Source organism: Anolis sagrei, chromosome 1 (assembly GCF_037176765.1).
Source record: "Anolis sagrei isolate rAnoSag1 chromosome 1, rAnoSag1.mat, whole genome shotgun sequence".
NCBI lineage: Eukaryota > Metazoa > Chordata > Lepidosauria > Squamata > Dactyloidae > Anolis > Anolis sagrei.
This window is the reverse complement of record NC_090021.1, coordinates 287,924,431-287,950,147: the sequence shown is the minus strand read 5'-3', so window position 1 is coordinate 287,950,147 and position 25,717 is coordinate 287,924,431. Positions and strand designations below refer to the sequence as shown.

At 42.0% G+C, this 25,717-nt stretch overlaps 2 protein-coding genes across 2 annotated transcripts; both read left to right on the top strand.

Moving 5' to 3' along the window:
• The first annotated feature begins 1,799 nt into the window (after positions 1-1,799).
• Positions 1,800-14,192, top strand: JMJD7 (jumonji domain containing 7). The gene is made up of 8 exons (XM_060760838.2): positions 1,800-1,919; positions 4,601-4,754; positions 5,650-5,903; positions 8,019-8,075; positions 9,698-9,793; positions 10,726-10,802; positions 11,863-12,022; positions 13,430-14,192. The coding sequence occupies exons 1-8, from the start codon at positions 1,850-1,852 to the stop codon at positions 13,516-13,518; spliced, it is 957 nt and encodes a 318-aa protein (XP_060616821.2). The 5' UTR covers positions 1,800-1,849; the 3' UTR covers positions 13,519-14,192.
• Positions 14,193-18,937: 4,745 nt separating this feature from the next.
• On the top strand, positions 18,938-25,455 carry LOC132766439 (acyl-coenzyme A thioesterase 5-like). Its single transcript, XM_060760821.2, has 3 exons — positions 18,938-19,424; positions 21,293-21,495; positions 23,036-25,455. The coding sequence occupies exons 1-3, from the start codon at positions 18,965-18,967 to the stop codon at positions 23,633-23,635; spliced, it is 1,263 nt and encodes a 420-aa protein (XP_060616804.2). The 5' UTR covers positions 18,938-18,964; the 3' UTR covers positions 23,636-25,455.
• The last annotated feature ends 262 nt before the right edge of the window (positions 25,456-25,717 follow it).

Sequence of the window (25,717 nt, the reverse complement as noted above, 5' to 3'; positions counted from 1 at the left end):
GCAATCTCTGGTTCCATGCCTTCAAACCCAGAAAGCAAGCCTTGGTTTAGGACCTCATCACATGACTTCTGGAAAGCAGGGGGAATTGTCTTCTTACCATGATGAAATGATCATGCAGCAGGAGTTTTGCGAAGAACAAGAACATGAATGTTTACTACGAGACCGGCCTTAGGGATGCCCATTCCTCAACGTCATGGAAACAAAGCAACACGGGGCAATTGGACAGATCCCATCCGATGGGTAAATAAGCACATTCTCCCTTTTCCGCGCAAATCTGGGAATACAGTTTCTCCCCAGTTCCAGTTCCCCTCATTTCTCCAGTTGTAAAACAGTTCATAGACAAAGTATCACAGACGACAGGCAGAAGTTGTTTTGCAACATATTAGCTCTGTGGGACTTCGCGGGGGGGGGGGGGGCGGACGGACGGACGCATCTAATCAAGTAATTAATGACACAAGTTGAATCACAGAGTTGAAAGAGACCACTTGGGTCATCTAGTCCAACCTCCTGCCATGCAGTAAAAACACAAAGCACCCCCAATAGATGGCTGAAGAAAAGAGCACAGATCTGTCCTGAGCACATTGAGATCAGGACAGTCTACCTCTTGCTGTGATTTCGAGCTCCAGTGAGGCTATCACAACAGCTATCATAAAAGTAGAATACAAATTACATTTCCCACCTATGATCATTCAATCATCTTTACCCAAACCGTTTCAAAAGCTCAGTATACATTTAGAAATCCCCTTAATGCATAGTAATCGTGCATTACAATAGCCATCTCAATGTTGTTAGCGATTTGTCATTTAGTAAGTGGTGCTTGGTGATTCCAGAGGGACCTCAACAACATACAGGTCTCAGTGATCCAATTTTGTATGAACATTAAGCTTTGTGAGCAAGTGTGGTCTAGTGGTTTGCGTGTTGAACTACAGACACAGGAAACCAGGATTTCAATCTCCATTTTGTCACCTTGGGCTAGTGATATTCTCTCAGCCTCAGGGAAAGGCAAAGACAAGCCACCTTTGAACCAGTTCTGTCAGAAAACCTTGAGAAAGGGTCACCGTAAATCCAAAATGACTTGAAAAAACACTGCCAGTTTCCCAACATTTAACACACCATTCCCAATAGGGTTCACCTATTAGAACAGACCTCACTACCTCTGAGGATGCTTGCCATAGATGCAGGTGAAACGTCAGGAGAAAAATTGCCTCCAGAACATGGCCATATAGCCCGGAAAAACCTAGAACAACCCACTATTAGAACAATGTTATGGAGCTCATTTCTCTATAGGAATGTGGGATTTTATTCAGCTGTGTGGAAGGGGCCTCAGGCCCTTCCACACAGCCACTATAACCCAGAATATCAAGGCAGAAAATCCCACAGTATCTGCTTTGAACTGGCTTATTTGAGTCCACACTCAGATAATGTGGGATTTCTCCCTTGATATTCTGGGATATAGGGCTTTGTGGGAGGGGCCTCAGTTGTCATGATTATGCAATCATTGATCTTCTTAGAAGGCCTTGAACTTTCTCTTCCAAGGTGTGAACCAAACTACAACTCCCAGGATCCCATAGCATTGAGCTTGGCAGTGGTGCCAAACTGCATGAATTAATTATCCAGGGTAGAGGTACCCTGGGAGACAAGCCAGAAGGGAAAATGAATAGGCCTCGGGGAGGGAGGAAAGCTGACAGAGCACAGGCTCTTTCTTCCACCCTCTGAGGAGGGAGGGCGGCCTGAGGGCGGAGAGGGGCGGCTCCTCCTGTCGGCGTCCTTCGTGGGGCGGAGTGGGGAGAGGAGGGGGAGGAAGGAGCGAAGGAAGGAGGCCCGCCTCCAGCTCGGCTGCTTTCCTTCCATGGCGGAGGCCGAGGCGGCTGTTGGAGCCGTGAGGCGCTGCCTGGCCAGCTTTCCTGAGGAGGCGAGGGGTGAGCGAGGCGGGAAGGCAGGCAGGCAGGAAGGCCTTGGTCGCTGAGGGGAAAAAGAAAGCACAGCCAGGAAGGAAGGAAGGAGAGCACAGAGCTGCTGTGTGATGCCATAGAGAAACTGCATTATTTATCGTGTCAGAAGCAAGTTGAGGATACAGTTAAAAACACACAAGAAAAACTTGGCAGTATGATAAATGTCCTTTGACCAGAATCTGGCCACTTGGAGTGCCTCTGGTGTTGCTATAAGAAGGTCCTCCACTGTGCATGTGGCAGGGCTCAGGCTGCATTGGAGTAGGTCGTCAGTGGTTTGCTCTTCTCCACATTCGCATGTTGTGGACTCCACTTTGTGGCCCCATTTCTTTGGCTCTGCATCTTGTAGTGCCAGAGCGCAGCCTGTTCAACGCCTTCCAAGTCGTCCACTCCTCTGGTGTGACCAGGGGGGAGTTTCTCATTCAGTCTCAGCCACTGATTGAGGTGCTGGGTTTTAAACTGCCACTTTTGGACTCTCGCTTGCTGAGGTGTTCCTGCACGTATCTCTCTTGATCTTAGGAAGCGGTTTCGGCAAAAGTATGATAGCTGGGACCCAACGTACAAGCCTACGCTGGTTGCACAACCCGGGGCAGAATTAATGGAAGGGAAGACGTGCGCAACGCGAGTCAGAAAGAGGGGGGGCAACAAACAACCAAGCATACTGCTTAAGGCGAGTGAAGTAATGTTAGTTATTTACTTTTAAATGAGAAACAACGGCTTATGAAGACGGTAAACGGAGAAGAAATGTTCCCTCTCCCCCTTTCTGGCGAGCAATGTTCTCAGGACTCTGACAGAGTTGCGTCTCTCACTCCACTGTCTTGTGCACCTCTTCCCTTTCTTAATTCACAGCCGCGTTATGCAACTACCATAGCATTGGGTCCAAGCTATCATACTTTTGCTGCTGTTTCTTAATTTAAGGTGTTGGTATGCTGGCAGATATCTGAACAGAGGATGGGCCAGATATGTCACTGCCTTGGTCCTTTCATTATTGGCTGCTACTTCCTGACGGATGTCAGATGGTGCAATACCAGCTAAACGGTACAATTTCTCCAGCATTGTTTAGTGTGTAGGTGTAGAGCAGGCATGAGCAAACTTGGGCCCTCCAGGTGTTTTGGACTTCAACTCCCACTATTCCACCAAAGTTTAGCAATGGAGCCTGATTTCTGTATTAGCACAGATTTCAAGTGTTTCCAACAGTCGAGGTATACTTTTGTAACAATACAATACCAAATAATAGCCTTTTCAGTTATTTTAAGACTTAAAACTTTGTAACTAAAATAGAAATTTGATTTAATTAAGTCTATATAAAAATGTCTGGAGCCCCCGGTGGCGCAGTGGGTTAAAGCGCTGAGCTGCTGAGCTTGTTGACTGAAAGGTCGCAGGTTCGATTCCGGGGAGCAGCATGAGCTTCTGCTGTGAGCCCCTGCTGTGAGCCCTAGCTTCTGCCAACCTAGCAGTTCAAAAACATGCAAATGTGAGTAGATCAATAGGTACCGCTCCGGCAGGAAGGAAACGACGCTCCATGCAGTCATGCTGGCCACATGACCTTGGAGGTGTCTATGGACAACGCCGGCTCTTTGGCTTAGAAATGGAGATGAGCATCACACTCCAGAGTCAGACATGACTGGTCTTAATGTCAAGGGACAACCTTTACCTTTACCTATATAAAAATGTAGAATGAACCATATAATTTAAATTATTTTGTGTTATGGAACTCATCTTCATAATTTGCTTAAAGAGGGTTCAACACCCCCCCCCCCATTTTTTTTTTCTGCCTACCGTACTGCCTGGGGGGCTCAAGTTTGCCCATGTTTGTTCTAGAACAGCGGTTCTCAACCTGATGGTCCCCAGGTGTTTTGGCCTACAACTCAGTTTGGGACCTGCCTGTCTTCGCAATCACATCTTCCCCTATGAACCAGTAAGTACCCTGAGATCATCTGGGGAGGCTCTCCTCTTGCTTCTGCCACCATCTCAAGCACAGTCGGTGGGGATGAGGGAGAGGGCCTCCTTGGTGGTTGTCCCCCAGCTTTGGAACTCTCCCTAGGGAGAACAGACAGGCTCTCTCCTTGTCCATCTTCCGCAGGGAATTAAAAACTTGGATGTTCTGTCGTGCCATTGGCTAGGCAGTTTCACCAGAGAACTATCTTGTTCCTATTCTAAGGCCTGCACCTTTCAGCCCTGCTATTGGTTACCTCGATACTTTTTCTATTCCTTGCCCCTGTTTATTTGAATTTCGTACTTTCCATTGGCTCCATTTTGGAATCACTGCACTTATTTGAGCCTGAACCCAGCTTTGACTTTTATCTCAGCCTATTGTTTTATTATGATGTTTTGTGATTTTGTTATGTTTTTATCTGATTGATTTTAATGTGTTTCTTTTATTGTAACTTGGGATTACCCTTTTGTAAACCACCCCGAATCCCTTTGGGGAGATGGTGGTGGGGTATAAAAATAAAGTTATATTTTTATATTATAACTCCCAGAAATCCCTGCCAGTTTACCAGCTGTTAGGATTTCTAGGAGTTGAAAGCCAAAACATCTGGGGACCCACGGATGTTTTGCGAACCACTGTTCTAGAGTAACATTTTAGTGGAGAACTGAAATGATTGTAAGACCATTTACAGGTGTGGTTTTTTCTGTCTCTTGAACAGAGTTGTGTTTCACGGAGTCTGTGCCCTATCTTGATAGCCCTCCATCCCCACTGCAATTCGTTCGGGAATGGGTCTGTCCAAACAAGCCGTGCGTAATCCAGAATGCCTTCAACCACTGGCCAGCTCTGAAGAGATGGACATTAGATTACTTGAGGTATGGATCTTACAAGGTTCTGTATATGTAAAAATTGACTGGATTTCTTAGTATTAACGTGGGAGTTTCTTTCAAACCTGAAGCTCTTCTTGAAGCTGTCCACTGCTGGGATTGCAGCACCCGAAAGAGGCAGGAGTGGACCAAAGCTGGGGAAGTATTTCCCAGTTCCTGCCAAGTGATAGACACCATCATGGCCAAGGTATACCCCAGTTCCCACCACAAAAATCTGACAGTGTATTTCTTGGGGCCCTTCCAGACAGGCCCTATATCCCAAGATTTGATCCCAGGTTTTCTGTTTATCCCCAATTATCTGGCTGCGTGGACTCATATAATCCAGTTTAAAGGACCAGTCTGAAAGGGCCCTTCGTAATAGCTATGAGTGCAAATGGACTTCCAATCCTCGCTTTTGGACATCCAGCAGGTGCCTACAATTTGATCAGTGAGATTCCCCACCCTTTCTTCAATTACTTCTGCAAGTTACTCTAAATAAAAATAATCCCCAAATATGCATGTGTTTATTTATCACTGCTCAGCCCACAAGGGCTCCTGAAGCAACATACAACAAATATAAGCATTTGAAACCATGTGTTGCTATGAACTGTTCGATCAAGTCCTACTTATGGTGAGCATATTAATGAGAGATTTCCAAGTCACTCTGTCTGATGTGTGCAAATGTATTTGCAGTTCTGTTGACTTTTTAAAACACCTTCCAATACAGGCTGAATGTCTGGAGTGTATGTAGTTTAGAAACCTCAATTGATGACTCTTTTGAATGGGAAAATGGATAACTAGTAACCATTTTTTTTTAATGACTTAAGGATTGTCATCAATGTTACCTTTTTGTCACAAGCATCTTTTTTGTATAGCTGTGAAACTCTTGTGTGTTTTGATGCAGGGAAATAATGAGCACAAAATTGGTGAGTGTAGCAGTAACTCCAAATGGTTATGCTGATGCAGTTTATCAGGACTGGTTTGTTATGCCGGAGGAACGACTCATGCCATTTAGTGCTTTCTTGGACATTCTGGAGAAAAAAGAAACTTCCCCAGGAGTGTTCTATGTGCAGAAACAGTGTTCAAACCTTACAGAGGAATTTCCTGAACTTATGGCTGATCTAGAGCCTGAAATACCTTGGATGAGTGAAGCACTAGGTAAATATCAAAATCTCAGTTTTCTCTATGGCATCGAGTGTTACACAACTCATATAAAACCAATCAAACAGTTTCATGTTCTGTCTTTGTGGTTGCTGACCATCACCAGAGAATTAATCCTACAAGGAATGCTGTAAAATCATGCATTACAGATTGAATATCCCTTATTCAGAATTCCTAAATATTAAATACTTCAAAAGCAGAAATTATCCATGTGGGCAGTTGAGTACTGATGCCTTTGCTTTCTTATGGCACATAAACTTTGTTTCATGTATTTAAAATATTGTGTAGAAAACTACCTTCAGACTATGTGTATAAGATTCATATGGAAAATGAATTGATTTTGTATTTAGACTTGGGTCCCATTTCCAAGATATCTCATTATGTATATGCATGTATTCCTTAATCCAAAAAGACCCAAAATACAGAAAAACTCTGGCCCAAAACATTTCCAATAAGGGATCCTCAATCTGTATTAATTTATTTGTAGAATGACAATTTGGCTCTGTAATTTTCTGTATAAATGATGAGCTGTTGGTCTGCAGCACTATTTAAAAGGTTGTTTTATCAAATGAAAATTTTAATTTGGATTTGGGATAGTGGGGAAGGGATTTTTTATTTGCATAATCTTGGAGATGTAGCTAAATCTAAACATGAAGATTTTGTTCTGAAGGTAGTTTTATACACAATATATTAAACATGTGCATGAAATGAAGTTAGTGTTCACTGAACTATCAGAAAGCAAAGATGCCACTTTCTCAGCTGCCTGTGTGGACATTTACTAATTTTGGAGTATTTCATATTTACTCCCATAGAACTTATTTTATATGCACTTTTAATTATGATCTGTATTTTTGTTTTATTGTGTTAAGTTTTTATGTATATTAGCTTCTGTTTTTATGAGTGTATATCGCATCAAATACTTGCCTTCTTTATGTGTAAACCACTCTGAGTCCCATCGGGGAAAGAGGGTGGGTTAAAAATTGTTGTTGTTGTTATTGGATTTTGGAATATTTCAGATTTAGGAATTCAGGATAAGGGATGCTGAGTTTATATTTTATTATGATACCACTGTAGTGGCTGCTCTTCCATCCTGAAGGATGGTGGACTGTATATTATGAATGTGTTTTTAACCTCCTCAGCCCACATTATATCACACCTTTCTCCCTAAATGGGATTAACCCATCTTAAATGAGAATAAACCCAGTAGCTTCAGACTAAAGTCCACCTTTCACCCTTGAAGAGCAGCTGTGTTTGGAAATGAAGTTGCCATTTGATTGTCTTCCCCATATTGTTGTGTGGCAAGGTTAAAAGGTTTTTCTTTCAGCAGATAGGCCAAATCCCATTCCTCCAGGATGGTTATCCATTTTATGAGATCCTTATAGACAGTATATGAATACAAAAATCACAGAGTTATGATTGAAAAAAAATAAAATCAATGCTTTGGTCATGTTCTGTTTTTGTTAATTAAAAGCTAAATATTTAGTATCTAAATATGTGTTTGAGAATAATTGCTGTAATGATGTGCTTCAGCTTGTGTTACAACACAATACTTAACCCACTTGACCAGGCTGTAGAGGCTGAAGCTTGAAGTAAATGGATATGATTTCCCCTTGGGAGTTCTTTAACTGCTAGGTTGGCAGAATCAGGGGCTAACAGTAGGAGCTCACCCTGCTCCTCATATTCGAACCACCAACATTTCCATCGGCAAGTTCAACAGCTCAGGGGTGTATTTCACTGTGACACCAGAGGCTCTAGTAAATGCCAGTACTAACTCAATTATCATTATGTATATAAATCAATAATAACATGTCCTTACAATAACCTGGGGGGGGGGGGGGGGACTCAAGGCGGTTTACAACATACTAATGGCAAAAATTCAATGCCAACATACAGTACACAAATAAATCATAATAACTACTACATATAACTATTTAAAATCAATTAAAAACCATTAAACTTAAAATCAATTAAAATAATTAAACTTAAAATAAATTATAATTTAAAAAAGCACAATAGCAAATTAAGTGAATAGAAAGTTCTTAACTTGATACTTTTGAACATATGACATCATCTTTTAAAAAGATTAACTTATTGTACTTTCTTTTCCTATAGGAAAAAAGCCTGATGCTGTGAATTTCTGGCTAGGAGAATCTGCTGCAGTGACATCTTGTATGTATTATTATTATTTATTAATTATAATTTTATCTTGCCTGTTATTGTGAGATCTTGGGGAAGCATGCAAATGAACCTATATAAATAACTTAAAGGGCTAAAACAGTTTAAACCATGGATGTGCACACTTAAAAAGCAACAAAGGCTCCAAAGGCTTTAATAATGATGATGTGATCAACATAATCTCAGCCGCAGTTCTAACTTTGCTGACAAAGGTGGGCAGAGGTAAACGTATAGTAGAAGACTGCTTATGCATGATCGTATTTTATTTTGAAGTGTGGTCTTTTTCTTCTATCTATAATCATCTCCACAGAATTTGGTTTCCTATGAAACTATGGGCCCTTTCACACAGCCATATATCTCAGAATATTAAGGCAGAAAATCCCACAATATCTGCTTTGAACTGGGTCATCTTAAGTCCACACTTGCCATTTAACCCAATTCAAAGCAGATAATGTGGGATTTTATTCAGCTGTGTGAAAGGGGCCTAAGGGTGCTTTCAGATGGGGAGATCCTAACATTTCTAGTCAAAAGACATTCTGCAATTCTTCATCCTTTTTTGGTGAAAAAAGAAAGGATGAGAAGATTGCAAGTGGAAAACTAGATAACATTGTCCAGGCCAAGAGTTTTCAAACTTTTTAAACAGAGGGCCAGGTCACAGTCCCTCAAACTGTTGGAGGGCTGGATTATAATTTGAAGAAGAAAAACATGAATTCCTATGCACACTGCACATATTTTATTTGTAGTGCAAAAACCACTTGAAAACAATACAATAATTAAAATAACGATTTTAACAAATATAAATTTATTAGTATTTCAATGGGGAGTGTGGGTCTGCTTTTGGCTGAAGAGATAGGATTGTTGTTGTTGTTGTTGTTTTGTGCTTTCAAGTTGTTACAGACTTAGGTTAACCCTGAGTGAGGGCTGGGTAAATGACCTTGGAGGGCTGCATCTGGCCCCCGGGCCTTAGTTTGAGGACCCCTGGTCTAGGCCCATAAGATCTGTAAATTACATAGAGTGCCTGAAAGCATCCTGAGGTCTGCCCCTTTTTGGAGTGTGTAATTGCTGGATACAGTACATTTGCTTCCCCATAGCATTTCCTACTACTAACTGAAATGCCACTTTGTCAGTATCTTAAGCATGATGCTAATGAGAAGGAAAGTTTCCTTAACTCTATTGCATAGAGAGAAAGAAAATACTAGCACTAGAAAGTGTGTGGTTTAATTGTTGGAATTCACAATTGCAGTTACAAATGTGTAACCTGGAGTTGTGCATCCATAATTCATATTCCATCCATATTCACAATCATGCAGAAAATAAGTAGAAATCATAAAAGTCTCCCACTCTAATCTTAGCAGGCATCAGCCATTTTAAGTGACAGAAGTCTTCTATTGATTGATACACAGAAGACTAACATTTCCAACCCTTCCCACCACCAGCTGCAGGTGCAATGAGAAACCCTGCTTCTAGCAACAAGAGAGCACAGCTCTGCCACTCGTATGCTTAACTGAAGAGTTGACCTCAAATCTTGGTCATTGTCTTCATTGCATTTTACTAGATTAAGAAAAATGTTTCCTCCTTCTTTTTCTCCATTCTTGATTCTTTCTCTCCAATCTTAGTACATAAAGACCATTATGAAAACTTGTATTGTGTGATTTCTGGAGAAAAGCATTTTCTGCTGCATCCTCCAAGTGATCGTCCCTTCATTCCATATGGTACGTTTTCTGAGAAAGGAATACTGTGGGATGAGATGTGTAGTATTGGTATTTAATCTGGAAGATTTATGTGTCATTTGCGTCATATTTTGGGCTTGATGGATACTTTCCCAACAGCAAAAGTAACCACACATTGTGAAAAAAAAAGTGGTTACTTTTGCATCACATATTTTTCTTTCTTTTTTTTTAAAGAAATCCATTGAAACATTGTAATAGAGGAAAGAGGTAGGCCAAACATGTTTTTTCCAGCTCAAATCCTTTCTCCCTGAAGCAGCAATTAACAATGGAGGGAAAATATACGGCATAAAGTTTTATATCAATATGTTTTCCAATCTGGTTAACAGTACCTTGTGGAAGAAGCGTTTTGATTGATGCTGTGATGTGGCAGCAAAGATTTATCCAATCCAAATCTCTCCCCCACTCCAATAGACACTGTCAATTTTAAGAAGAGCGTGGAAGTGAGGAATTCCAGTTAAGTCAAGTTAGTCTACAAGATTCTGTAGACATGCAAATAGTTTGCATACAAATAGTTTGTTCACAACATTTATTTTAAAAATGTATATATAACCAGTCTTCCACATTTGCTGGGATTAGGTGCACAGAAGTCCCATGAAAGTGGGGAAAAAACCCAAATAAAAATATTACATTTTTTTAACCTGACCCAATATCTTTGTAGGAATTTCTAGAAGCCACCACCAGAGGACCAAGAGATTCCTAGGGAAACCATTTTAATCATATCCGTGAATAATCAAATCTGTAAAAGTGAAACCCGTAAACATGGATGGCTAATTATACTCAGAATCATCTCTGATAAAGTGTCCTGGTTGAAAGAAATGCTGCCAATATATTTTTCTTTTGCTTAGCACTATATAATTGCATTTTTTTTTACCTTTGCCACATATCCTATGACAATTTTTACCCTTTGATTCCAGAACTGTATCCTCCAGCCACATACCACATACGAGAAGATCGGAATTTTGATATTGTCGTGGATAAAACGTCAGAGAAGGTACTCATAGTCTTTGGACTTTGAGCTGCGTCAAGGAATATTTGGCCCTCCAGATGCCTTCTTTTACATTTCCCACTATGGCCAGAAATTAGGGATTTGGAAGCTGCATTGCAATCCATCTGGAGAGTCGAAAGTCCACCAGCCCTGATCTTGTGATGAAGCTGAAAAGGAATATTTTGAGAATCCTGATGAGCTAAAAAGCTATGGCTCTTTAGCTCATCAGATCAAACTATTTTAAGATAGCTTGGTTATAAATACAAACAGAGGGTTTATAATGTACCTGAAGTGCAATTTCCAAAGCTATTATTTATTTAAAATGTAGCTCCATGTACCAGATTTGGGTTCAGGGCATATACTTTGGTGTGAATGCATGCACTTTCACATAATAAACTTCATAGTAAAAGTAGCAGATACATAACACTGGCAGATAAATAGTCATGTCCAGTATCTTTACAAATGATAATTCATTTCCAAAATTCAGGTGTATCATTTTTCAGATATGGGATGTGTGCACAGCTCACTATAATATACTCTCACAAGTATAAAGAAACCCAGTGTTTCTTTATGCAGTGAAGAAAAAAGGGAGGGAAACCTTAGTTTTTCCCCCTTTTAAGCCATAGAAAGGACCTCTTCAAAGAGATGAAGAAAAAATGCGAAATTTCCTCAAGTGGCAGAGAACACTGGCCAACACACATTTTGGTGCCTCAAATGTTAGTCCTGTTTTTGAGTATATTTGTCCTGCTGATTTCAAAAATGGCTTCAGTTTTCCCATATCAGCTCTAGCTTTTGAGATACAGAACTTGTGCTATCTATTAGTCGTCATCTGCTCACGCATCATAAATCAGAATAACCATATTTAAGAAACTAGAGTTGTTGCGGTCTATCCAATGGAATTTAATCAGTGCCACAAATAACCCCAGGAACAAACCTATAAACCAAGACACAGTTGGGGCTGTGATAATTCATTGCCTTTACTATCAAACCAAACGATTGACCTGTTTTTGAGGTAAGTGCCTCTCTTAATAGCTGTATTTTTCATATTGACCTTTCATCCTGATAGGTGCCCTGGATTCCTTTGGATCCTTTAAATCCAGACTTAAAACGATATCCAGAATATGCCCAGGCAAAGTCTTTGAGGTGCACTGTGAAAGCTGGTGAGATGCTGTATCTCCCTTCTCTCTGGTTCCATCATGTTCAGCAATCACATGGTTGCATAGCAGGTAAGGAGAATAGTGTGTGCCTAGACCAGCTTTAACTTGTAATGCTTGCAGCAACCAGGCAACCTCTACAGATTTCACAAATTATTTTGTCCATTGGGATTTAGTTTAGTCTCTCCTTCTACCAGCAGAGGCCTCCTTGGAAATATCCCTTCAGTCTTTAGAAGCCTAACTTAGGATCCAAAGTACTGCTACCTCTGCCCAAATCTCTTGAAACAATATTAGCTGGGCTTTTCAACTTTGCTGATATTAAATTGGATCTTAGCCCTGTTTTTTAAATTAACATGCGGAAAGAAAGGACTTTTAGGGTGCATCTACACTGTAGTTTTAGGAAGTATCAGCACCCCTTGGCAGAGAAGGCTAATGACGTTGTGTAACAACAGCTTCCATGCTTCCATAGCACTGAACCATGGCACCTAAAGTGGTATCAAACTGCATTAATTCTACAATGCAGATGCATCCTTAAATAGTGTGCTATATTCATCTTATTTCTTGTTCTTTTCAAAATCAAGTCATGATAATTACCAAATAAGGTCCCAGATTTATTTTGTTATTTATTTGATTTATTTCCTACCTTTCACCTAAAATCTGGATACAAAGCTTCTTCCTACAGAATTTTTGGGTAAAAAAGTCCTAATAAAAATACTAGTAAAAACCCTCTGCAACCTGGTGGTGCAGAGGGTTAAACTACTGAGCTGCTGAATTTACTGACCGAAAGGTTGGCAGTTCGAATCCGGGTGAGCCCTAGTTTCTGCCAACCTAGCAGTTCAAAACATGCAAATGTGAGTAGATCAGTAGGTACCATTTCGGTGGAAAGGTAATGGTGCTCCATGCAGTTATATTTATTTAAAACATTTATATTCCGCCCTTCTCACCCTGAAGGGGACTCAGGGCGGAGCACAGCATATACACGGCAAACATTCAATGCCGAGACACAAATTCACATACAATACATAAACATTAAAAAACATTTATCAAAATATTAAAATACACAATTTAAAACCGTCCTAGCCATCTGCATCCAATAGAATTGGCCCTGTCATCTTTCCCACTGCCGCTTCATTGCCCTGCTGGCCACATGACCTTGAAGGTGTCTACGGACAACACCGGCTCTTCAGCCTAGAAATGGAGATGAACACCCCCCCCCCCCCCAGAGTTGGAAATGACTAGACTTATTGTCAGGGGAAACTTTTACCTTTATCTTCAAAAATACAATATATTAAACATATTATACATTATTATTATCATCATTCTTACAATCATTAATATTTATGTCCTTTTCCCCCCAGTTCACAAGTCAAGCAAGTTGACAAAATATAAATATATTCAAAAGCACTAAGAGCTTAAAACTGCGTTGATAACAAACCAAAAGTAACATATTGTACTTTTTTCCTTTTTTTCTCCCTCCAGTGAATTATTGGTATGATATGGAATACGACCTAAAATATTCCTATTATCAGCTGTTGGACTCACTCACAAAAGCTGTAGCACCAACGTAACACAGTCTTGGAAGGGGATATTGGAAGCACTATCCTTCTGTGCCCTATGTACTATTCAGATGAAGTGAACTTGAATAATGTAATACTATTTAATTATGGTCTGAAGACAAAGAGCAACTGTTCTGCTGTCTGTTTAGCTTTACATGACTGTTCATCAAAAATGTGGGCATGATTTTACCTTTTATGATTGTTTACCTTGAGTGACCTTTGGGATCTGTAGCACATGGCATGTCAGTTTCCAAATCAGATGAACACCACACAAAGAGCAGATTTTCCAGATCCATTTGAACCTGGCTTCAGAAAAGTATTTTGGACTGCTACAACTTGGTTGCCTTGCAGAAAGGCAGAAAATTCATTTCTGGACATCAAGAGGGCTAATAATTTCTATTATTAATCACTATGAATCTTCTGAGGGACAGAGTTGGAAGTATTATTTCATCAATACATCAGTAAAATCCAGCATTATGTTCCTTCATTGTTGGATGTTGATACAGCAATCTTGTATTTGAGACAATACCCAGAGTGGGGTATTTACAGCTATGGAGAAGTTGATCCCCTTTATCCCTTATCCTACAAAGAAACTGGAGTCCAATATCTGGAAGTTTACGGGTTTCACATCATTGGTCTAGAAAACATTGATGGTTTGAATGTTAATAAATAGAAACTGGAAATAAGGGATTGTAGTGATTGTTGCTGTTTGGAATTTGATCAGCTCTGGTTTTTCCTAATGAGAAGTATTTTTATGATAGACTTCAATATTGGCAGTGTCATGGGAGCAATAGCAAAGTAATTCACGTGTTGTGCACTCCTGATTGATAATTATCAACTACATAAGCATTTTGGTGATCCGGTTTTGCCTCAAAATTTCACATGAGCAAAGCCCATCAGTTTGAGGGAAGGTGAGGCCCTCCAACTATCCTGTCTCCCTCCTTCAGTCCCAGGGCCCATACCTGCCAAATGGGAATGCGTTTTATCATAGGCAAGTTGCTGTAGTATCGTAGAGTTAATTGAGAGGTCACTTTGAGCCCATTCATCAGTCAAGTATTTTATTGCAACCGATTATAAGCCATCTTGAGAATCATTTGATCAAAAAGAAGCCAACCTTAATTTTACCATTCTATAAAAGGGATACCATTTTACTTCTCCATTGTATATAGTGGAGCATGAAGATCCATGGATGTTGATAGTGGTGGGGATCCTGAAACCAAACCCCAGCAAGTATCAAGGGTCCCTTGTTATAAGTACCTTGGACTGGTTGCTGTAATGTAATTTTGCCTTCTTACAGCCTTGCCTTGAGAGCTTTGGGAAAGTATGAGATAAATAGCCAAACCCAGCAAACCCTGTGTGTGGTGTTTGTTTCCTAAAGGTACCAAATTTAAAAAAATGGAAAAATGTGCTAAAAGTGGCAGCACATTGTTGGCTAGAAGTAGAATATTATGTACAGATCAAAATGTATCAAATCACTTTGGTACAGGGCGTACACTTTGTTATTCTGCTGCTGAATACGCATGCCAAGTGTAGAATACATCTCACCACGTTAAAACAGTGGCTGTGGCTCTTAATGAGACATGCCACATTATCACAGGATGTCTACCCCCCGAAACATTGGAGAAATTATACTGTTTAGCTGGTATTGCACCACCTGACTCCTGCTGGGAAGTAGCAGCTAATAATGAAAGGACCAAGGCAGTGACATCTCTGGCCCATCCCCTTTTCAGATATCAGCTAGCATGCCAACACCTTAAATCAAGAAATAGCTTTCTAAAATCTACAGAAATACTGGCAGAACACTTCAGCAAGTGAGAGTCCAAAAGTGGCATGCTAAAACTGGAACCTCAATTCATGGCTAATACCGAATGAGAGACTCTTGGGCACACAGAAAAATGGGTGACTTGGCGCTGAACAGACTGTGCTCTAGCAACATGAGATGCAGCACCAGCCTTAAGAAATGGGGCTACAAAGTGGAGTCCACGACATGCAAGTGTAGGGGAGAGCAAATCACAGACCACCTACTACAATGCTACCTGGGCCCATGCACAATGAAGGACCTCACAGCAACACCAGAAGCACTCCAAGTGGCCAGATAGTGGTCAAAGGACATTTAGTATAATGTCAAGTTTTAAGCTTTGTTTGTGTTTTAAATACAGTTTAACTGTACCCTCAATTTGCTTCTAACACAACTTGTTTTTCTTTATGAGAGAAGAACATGGCTACAGTTCTAAAAACTGTTTCAAGCACAAATGTAATGTATTAGTAACTTATTAACAGGCACTGGCTTTCAACCTTTGTCCTCCAGATATTTTGGACATTAGCCTGTGTTTCTGGGAGCTGACATCCAAAACGTATTGAGGATGAAAGTGAAAGCCATAGGGGATGGTCAGAATCCTAGAATTGGATCAGACCCCAAGTGCTGTCCAGTCCAACCTCATTTTGGCATGGAGAAACACATAATCAAAGCACCCCCGACAGATGTCCATCCAGCCTTGGTTTAGAAACCTCAAAGGAGACTTCGCCACACACCAAGGCAGCATATTCTACTATCAGGAAATTTTTCCTAATGTATAGATGGCATCTCTTTTCCTGCAATTTGAATCCATTGCTCCTGTCTTAGCCTCTTGAGCAGCAGAACATAATTCTATGTAACAAAATTTGAATTGTCGAAGGCTTTCATGGGTTGCAATCACTGGGTTGCAATGAGTTGTCACTGGGTTGCAATGAGTTTTCTGGGCCATGTTCCAGAAGCATTTTCTCCTGACGTTTTGCCCACATCTATGGCAGGCATCCTAAGAGGTTGTGAGGTCTGTTGGAAACTAGGCAAGTGGGGTTTATATTTTGGTGGAATGTCCAGGGTGGGAGAAAGAACTCTTGTCTGTTTAAGGTAAAAAGATAAAGGTTCCCCCTTGACATAAAGTCTTAGTTGTGTCCAACTCTGGGTGGTGGTGCTCATCTCTATTTCTAAGCCAAAGAGCCCGCGTTGTTCATAGATGCCTCCTAGGTCATGACTGCATGGAGTGCCATTTCCTTGCCACAGAAGCGGTACCTATTGATTTACTCACGTTTGCATGTTTCGAATTGCTAGGTTGGCAGAAGCTGTGCCTAACAGCGGGAGCTCATCCCGTTCCCTGGATTCGAACCACCAACCTTTTGGTCAGCAAGTTCAGCAGCTCAGCAGTTTAACCCGCTGTGCCAGTGGGGGCTCCTGTTTAAGGTAAGTGTGTAAAATTTGATTTTTTTCTGTTCCTGGTTTGAAAGCCTTGTTCTACAACTTTGAAAGTAGTTGTTCTACTCCAGAAACTACATTTTTGTGGCTGCCACAAAATATGTTGAATTGGTCGAGACTGGATGAGATATTCATTGATATATGTATCAAATAATAATATGAGTCTACACTGCTATATAATTCAGTTCCAATCAGATAATCTGGGTTTTATATGGCAGTGTTGAAGGGACATCAACCCTCTCTCCTCGAACATACCCTAAACATACCCAGCTTCTTAAACCACTGAACTACTGCCTTCTGAATGCGAAGAACAACAGAACTGAATTAGTGTGGCCACACTTTGATATTTTGCAGAGCACTCAAAAGAATGTGTTGTTGAAGGCTTTCATGGCCGGAATCACTGGGTTGATGTGAGTTTTTTCGGGCTGTATTGCCATATTCCAGAAGCATTCTTTCCTGACATTTTGCCTGAATCTATGGCAGGCATCCTCACAACCTCAGGATTTTATTTATTTATCATATCAGGAATGAACCGATGTATTTGAGAAAACACAAAGTTTAAAAACTTGGCATTCTATTAAACGTCCTTTGACCAGTAGCTGGCTACTTGGAGTACCACTGGTGATGCTATAAGGAGGTCCTCCATTGTGCATGTGGCAGGGCTCAGGTTGGTTTGTAGTAGAATTATAGAATCATAGAGTTGGAAGAGACCTCATGGGCCATCCAATCCAACCCCCTGCCAAGAAGCAGGAAAATTACATTCAAAGCACCCACAAAAGATGGCCATCCAGCCTCTGTTTAAAAGCTTCCAAAGGAGCCTCCACCACACTCCAGGGCAGAGAGTTCCACTGCTGAACGGCTTTCACAGTCAAGAAGTTCTTCCTAATGTCCAGGTGGAATCACCTTTCTTGTAGTTTGAAGCTATTGTTCTGTGTCCTAGTCTCCAGGGCGGCAGTAAACAAGCTTGCTCCCTCCTTCCTATGACTTCCTCTCACGTATTTATACATGGCTATCATGTCTCCTCTCAGCCTTCTCAGCCTAGTGGGTGGTCAGTGGTTTGCTCTTCTCCACACTCACATGTCGTCCGCTCCACTTTGTGGCCCCATTTCTTAAGGTTGGCTCTGCACCTCGTGGTGCCAGAGCACAGTCTGTTTAGTGCCTTCCAAGTCGCCCTGTCTTGCATGTGCCCAGGAGAGAGTCTATCATTTGGTATCAGCCATGGATTGAGGTGCTGGGTTTTAGCTTGCCACTTTTGGACTCTTGCTTGCTGCGGTGTTCCTGCAAGTATTTCTGTAGAGCTTAGACTACTATTTCTTGATTTAAGGTGTTGGCGTGCTGGCTGATATCCGAACAGGGGATGGGCCGGAGATGTCACTGCCTTGGTAGTTTCATTATTGGCTGCTACTTCTCAGAAGGAGTCGCTCATTTGGTATCACCTATGAATGCTGGGTTTTAGCCTGCCACATTTGGACTCTTGCTTGCTGAAGTGTTCCTGTGAGCATCTCTGTAGAGCAGGGGTCCTCAAACTAAGGCCTGGGGGCCAGATACAGCCCTCCAAGGTCATTTACCTGGCCCTCGCTCAGGGTCAACCCAAGTCTGAAACTACTTGAAAGCACACAACAACAACAACAACAATCCTATCTCATCAGCCAAAAGCAGGCCCACACTTCCCATTGAAATACTAATAAGTTTATATTTGTTTAAATTGTTCTTCATTTTAATTATTGTACTGTTTTTATGTAGTTTTTTTGCACTAAAAATCTTTTTGTTTTTCAAATTATAATCCGGCCCTCCAACAGTTTGAGGGACTGTGACCTGATCCTCTGTTTAAAAAGTTTGAGGACCCCTGCTGTAGAGCTTAGAAAACTATTTCTTGATTGAAGGCTTTGGCATGCTGGCTGATAACCGAACAGGGGATGGGCCGGAGATGTCACTGCCTTGGTCCTTTCATTACTGACTGCGAATGTCAGGTGGTGCAAGGATGCCTGCCATAGATGCAGGCGAAACGTCAGGAGAGAATGCTTCTGGAACATGGCCATACAGCCCCCCAAACTTAAGAGCAACCCATTCAAAAGAAGCTGCTGTTTTGCCCTCTGACCCTCTGCTTCTTTGGACGAACTGCATCTCCCAGAAGCCTCAGCCACCCCCCCCCCCCCCCGCCTCCTTCCCCTTTGGCACCCTTTGGACTTGGGGCGGGCCTCCCGGGAGCTTAGCTCGCGCGCTAGGATGGCGGCGCCGGTGCCGCGGATCTCGGTGTGGCCGCCCTCGGCCTGCCTCTACGACGAGCCCCTCCAGGTGAGGGTGCAGGGCCTGCCTCCGGAGCAAGAGGTGACGGTGCGCGCCGCCTTGGAGGACGAGACGGGGGTGCTCTTCCAGGCGCGGGGCGTCTTCCAGGCGGAGCGCGGCGGAGAGCTGGACCTGAGCCGGGCGCCCTCGCTGGGAGGCAGCTACTTGGGGCGGGAGGCCAGCGGGCTGCTGTGGAGCATGGAGCCCGCCTCCCCCTTCTGGCGCCTGGCTAAGCGGGACGTGCAAAGCCCCTTCTGGGTGACCTTCGAGGTCTACGAGGGGCGAGGCGCGGGGAAACTCCTTTGCAGCTGCCGCAGCGCCCGGGGCTTCCTGGCCAAAGGGGTGCGAAGAGTCCCCGTCCGGGAGGGAAGGCTCCGCGCCACTCTTTTCGTGCCTCCCGGTGAGTGCAGAATCCCTCCCAAACACATGCAGCCACTGTCGAGCAGGCCTGGGCCAACTTGGGCCCTCCTTCCAGGTGCTTTGGAGTCCAACTCCTACCATTCCTAACAGCCTCAGGCCCCATCCCTTTCCCCCTCAGCCAATTAAGAATGTTAGAATGTTGAGGCTGGCCAATCAGAATCCCTATGCAAATTAGTAGGTCGAGATAGCTCATGCATGGGCCAACTTGGGCCCTCCTTCCAGTTGTTTTGGATTCCCACTCTCACCATTCCTAACAGCCTCGGGCCCTTTCCTTTTCCCCCTCAGCCATGCTTAAGCGGCTGAGGGGGAAAAGGAAGGGGCCTGAGGCTGTTAGGAATGGTGAGAGTGGGAATCCAAAACACCTGGAAGGAGGACCCAAGTTGGCCCAGGCCTGCTGTATGCTTTCCCTCCCTCAGAAATGATTACTGGGTTGTTTTAATCACTCTGGTTGCATACTTTCCTTTCAATGTTTAGTAGCGTGGTGCCACTAAGTCTCCACTCCAAATTATACCTTTTCTATCTAGTGAATCAGAAGTCCACATGACCAAGCCACGCAAACGTACAATAACAAAACATACATTATTATTATTATTATTATTATTATTATTATTATTATTTTACTGACACAAAAGCACAGTATGTCACAGCAAATGAGATCTATATGCTGGATTTCGTATCAAAAAGTCACAAGTTGAACACTTCCCAAGTGTCTAGGACTGTGTGATATTATTGCTGTTGTTGTTGTTGTTGTTGTTGTTGTTGATGAGTCCACAGCAGACAAGATCACTCTGCTGACTGTTGTATTCGATCACACGTCAGACACTTCCCAAGTGTCTGGGACTGTGTGATGTATCGGCGAATAATGCATGCAGATCCCAGTAAGGTGGCCTTCTGCAACTGGCAGATGGTAATTTTGTCAGTGCCGATTGTGTTTAAGTGCAGGCCATGATCTTTAGGCACTGCACCCAGAGTGCCGATCACCACTGGACCACCTTTACTGGCTTGTGCCGGAGTCTTTGCAGTTCGATCTTTAAATCCTCACATCATCTCAGCTTTTCCAGTTGTTTCACTTCAATCCTGCTGTCGCTTGAGATTGCAACATCGACAATCCATACTTTACTTTTTAACACGATTGTGAGGTCAGGAGTATTGTGCTCCAAAACTCTTGTCAGTCTGAATTCGGCAGTCCCAGAAGAGTTTGATGTGTTCATTTTTTGTAACTTTTTCCGGCTTGTGATCCCACCAGTTCTTTGGTTCAGGCAGATGGTATTTGTGGCACAAGTTCCAATTAATCATCTGAGCAACGGTGTTATGTCTCTGCTTGTAGTCTGTCTGTGCAAACTTCTTGCAGCAGCTGAGGATGTGATCTATCGTTTTGTCTGCTTCCTTGCAGAGTCTACACTTGGACCTGTCTTCGATTTTTCAATTCTGGCTTTGATGGCATTGGTTCTAATAGATTGTTCTTGGGCTGCCAGAATCAGGCCCTCCTTTGTCTCCTTTTTCAAAGTTCCATTTGTGAGCCACAGCCATGTTTTATTATTATTTATTATTTAGAATTTTTATATCCCGCTCTTCTCTACCTCTGTGAAGGGACTCAGAACGGCTAACAACAGCAAAAAAAACCCTAACCCTCAATGCTACACAATAAATAACATTTTAAAAACAACATACATAATAAATAAGTTATAGACTACATATAAAAAACTGTTCGCTGAGTTAAAAACATCATTCAACTCAACCCAAGCATTGTGATCCAATAACTCTTAATCTTGACGAGGAGGTTTGTCTGTGTGTTTTTTGTGCTGACCAAACTCCATTGCATAAAAATACCCTTTCACCCTTTCCCAGGCCCTGGACCATTCCCAGGACTACTTGACTTGTATGGATCTGGAGGGGGCCTTGTGGAGTACCGAGCAAGCCTTTTGGCCAGCAGAGGTTTTGTCACATTGGCTCTGGCTTACTTAGCTTTCGAAGATTTGCCAGTTTCCCCAGAAGTCATCGATCTTGACTATTTTGGAGAGGCTGTCGAGTTTTTAAAGAAACAAGAGCAGGTAAGAGACAAATAAATGTACAGGTTGGGTTGCTGTGAGTTTTTTGGGCTGTATGGCCATGTTCCAAAAGCATTTTCTTCTGACGTCTCACTCACATCTGTGGCAGGCATCCTCAGCGGTTATGAGGTCTGTTGGAAACTAGGTAAGTGAGGTTTTATATATCTGTGGAATGTGCAGGGTGGGAGAAAGAACTCTTGTCTCTTTGAGGTAGGTGTGAATGTTGCAATTGGCCACCTTGATTAGCATTAATGGCCTCACAGCTTCAAATCCTGGCTAATTGCTGCCTGGGGGAATCCTTTGTTGGGAGGTGTTAGCTGGCTCTGATTGATTCTTGTCTGGCATTCCCCTGCTTCTTGAGTGTTGCTCTTTATTTGCTGTCCTGATTTGATAGTTTTTTTTTTTTTAAAAAAAATACTGGTTCATTTTCATGGTTTCCTCCTTTCTGTTGAAATTATCCACATGCTTATGGATTTCAATGGCTTCTCTGTGTAGCCTGACGTGGTAGTTGTTAGAGTGGTCCAGCATTTCTGTGTTCTCACATAATATGCTGTGTCCAGGTTGGTTCATCAGGTGCTCTGCTATGGCTGACATCTCTGGCTGAAGTAGTCTGCAGTGCCTTTCATGTTCCTTGATTCGTGTTTGGGCGCTGCCTTTGGTGGTCCCTATATAGACTTGTCCACAGCTGCACGGTAGAGTCTTGCAAATATCCGGGTTTTTTTTTATTATATCCAAGTTGATAATTTCCCATAATCCAAAATACTACAAAATCCAGAATTCTCACCATATGTAGCTGTAATAGTTCAAGAAACACAAGCTTTTTTTCATGCACAAAATTAATAAAAATGTTGTATATAAATTTACCTCCAGGCTATATGTATGTGGTCTGTATATGAAATATCAAGGGACTTTGTGTTTAGATTTGGGTCCTAGCACCAAGATATCTCATTATGTGTATGCAAGTATTCCAAAAATCCAAAAATGGAACACTTCTGGTCCAAGCATTTCAGATAAGAGAGATTCAACCTTTAATTTTTATTCCAAATGAGGAAAGTGTTATTTACAGTGGAACTTGACAACAGTAGTACACATAAAATCCTGAAAACTGGCACTAATGTTTAGCTTTGTTAATCCCAGTACATGTATCCCACATTTACTCTACTCATGGCCTGGGCACCAAAATCCTCAACACCATCCTATTCACTACCTGAAGGAAACAGGCAGGTGGGACAGACTGGTCTTTAGCCATGAGTGATGGATGAGTAATGGGTGACACATTAGTTTTCCACTTGTTTTAAATATGTATTTTGTCCCGCTCTTCCCTATGATGTCCAAGTTAGCTGAGTTAACTATATAGTTTTGCATACCATGGATTACCATATACCATAGATTTGATTACCAGTTTCTTGTTTTGCAACATAGTTCTATACCTTGTTTTTTTATCCTGGAGACCAATATCTTGCAATTTGTAAGTTCAAATAAGTGGGTTCAATGTGTGTAGTTGTGAAACTGAATAGTGATCCTTCCCTTGTTGTCATTTCAGGTGCAGTCGATGAGGATTGGTGTCCTTGGGATCTCTAAAGGGGCAGATCTTGCGCTTGCTGTGGCTACGTTTTGGCCAGGCATCCAAGCAGCTGTCAGTATTTCTGGCTCAGGTCTTAATGCTTTTATCCCCCTACAAGTCAAAGACCTCACCATTCCTGCCCATCCTTTTGATCTGAATAGGGTAAAAGTTAGCAGCGATTCTGAATTTGTGGATTATTCAGAAGTCATGGATGATCCCAGAGACCCAGCAACTTGGCAATCCCGGATCCCTGTTGAGAAGTCCTCCAGCAAGTTCCTCTTCCTCTCAGGAGAAGATGACAGAAATTGGCAAAGTGAACTGTATTGCCGGGAAGCAGTTCGGCGCCTTCAGGAGAGTGGGCGGCACGTGGAGTTCTACTGCTATCCTGGGGCAGGACACCTCTTGGAGCCACCCTATTTGCCCTTGTGCTTTGCCTCACGTCACAAGCCTTTGGGGGTTACTATGCTCTGGGGAGGAAAGCAGAAGGAACATGCAAAGGCTCAGGAGGATGCTTGGCAAAGGATACTGACTTTTTTCAGGCAGCACTTGCTGGATTCTCCTGTAAAAAGTAATTTATAGGCTGCTATTTTGTGTGACTGTAAGTGGGCTGATTGTTAATCTAATACTGCACAGTCAGCCATCCACATTTGTTGGTGTTTGGTTGCTCAGGACCCTCATGCAAGTGAAAAGATGTGAAAAAATAAGCCAATTGCTGAAATTCTAGGTCTTCCTAGCAAATTCCAAATTGCTGAAATTTACCTGATATTCTAGGTCTTCCAGCATGACTCTGGTTGAACTCCATGGGGACTAACCATAGAAACACATTGCAGTGGTTCTTATCCTGTGGGTCCCCTGGTGTTTTGGCCTACAACTCCCAGAAATCCCAGCCAGTTTACCAGCTGTTAGGATTTCTGGGAGTTGTAGGCCAAAACATCTGAGGACCCACAAGTTGAGATCCACTGTATTAGAGGACCTAGCAGTTTGGGCCTCCAGGTGTTTTGGACCTCAACTCCCAGAAATCCTTACCAGCTTTTATGATTTGTGTGAGTTGGAAGTCCAAAACGCCTGGAGGCCCAAAGGTTGGAACCACTGAGAGGCTCTTAGTGTGATGTCCTCTGTAGAAATCATTATGTCCTCTGGCATGACCAGAGGAACGTGAGCATAAAATCACATTGGAGGGCCTAGAGATTGCTAGGAAAAACACATTTTAATTGAATATGTAAATAATCAAACCTGCAAAGTCAAAACTGCAAATGTGGAGGGATGACTGTGCACTCTCTTGATATGTCAAGAGTTGCCAGTATAAAAAACTAAGCTGATGGATTATATAGATATATCCCTATTAGGCAATTACGGGTATACTGATAGAGTGCAACACAACACAGCTGGGTGTTGAATAAAAACACATATGGCACCCATTTGGTAAGTCATGATATAAGTGTAGGAAATATATCTACCTCACGCAAGTCATTCATACACCCATTACAGACAAATGTGCTATAACTGTCCAAACTGTTTATCTTAAATCTCCATGAAATGTCCAGGATCATCTCAAGACATGTTAATGTCTGAGGCACTTAGGTGTACTACCTAATCTCTTAAGAAAAAGCACATAATACCAAAACGGAAGCAAATTATTTTGTTTCATGTGACAGAAAATCCCATAAGTGCCTCCATTTCTTCTTCCTGAAAATAAATATACTACAAGAATGCATCAAATAATTAACAACGTGTTGCTGTGAGTTTTCCAGGCTGTATGGCCATATTCCAGAAGCATTCTCTCCTGACGTTCCTCCCACATCTGTGGCAGGCATCCTCAGAGGTTGTGAGATCTGTTGGAAACTTGGTAAGTGAGGTTTATATATCTGTGGAATGTCCAGGAAACATCACTTGCCTAGTTTCCAACAGACCTCACAACCTCTGAGGATGCCTGCCATAGATGCAGGTGAAACGTCAGGAGAGAATGCTTCTAGAACACGACCATACACCCCAAAAAACCTACAACAACCCAGTGATTCCGGCCATGAAAGCCTTCGACAATAAGATTAATGTAGTTCACATCTGATTTCCAGGTTGTTGAACAGAAAATATTTCTGCCACACTCTAAATCGTAAATCTTTTTTTAATAGTAAGCAAAACAACAAGTAGAGATAATGAAGGGGTTTTTGAAGTCAGACAACCAAATATGCCCTTACTCTATATCATCTCAAAAGAATAATAATTCAACTCCAGAATTAACACGAAGAAGTCTGATACTGTAGAACTTTCAACCTATAGCTATTATCAGAGTTAGGGTCTATTTTTAATGGATCTCTGTATTTGGAGGTAATATTTGTCACTGGGAAATTGCCAAAATTAATATGACTGTTTTGCTAGAAATCAATAAATATAGAAATATTTATATATTGTCTGGAATTGTTTTTTAAGATATCAATATTGATCACACGTCAAGGTGCATAGACCTAAAGCCAGCGTTGACTACGTTTCATATCCTTGCATGTTTATGGGCGATCTGAGGAAACACAAGCTCCCTTAGCTTCAGAAGGAGGCATTGGCAAACTCTTGCCAAGAAAGCCTTTTGATAGAAGTGCTTTAAGGGTTGCCATAGGTCAAAAGTGACTTGAAGGCATACAGTAACCAATCTGTATCACCCCATATTTC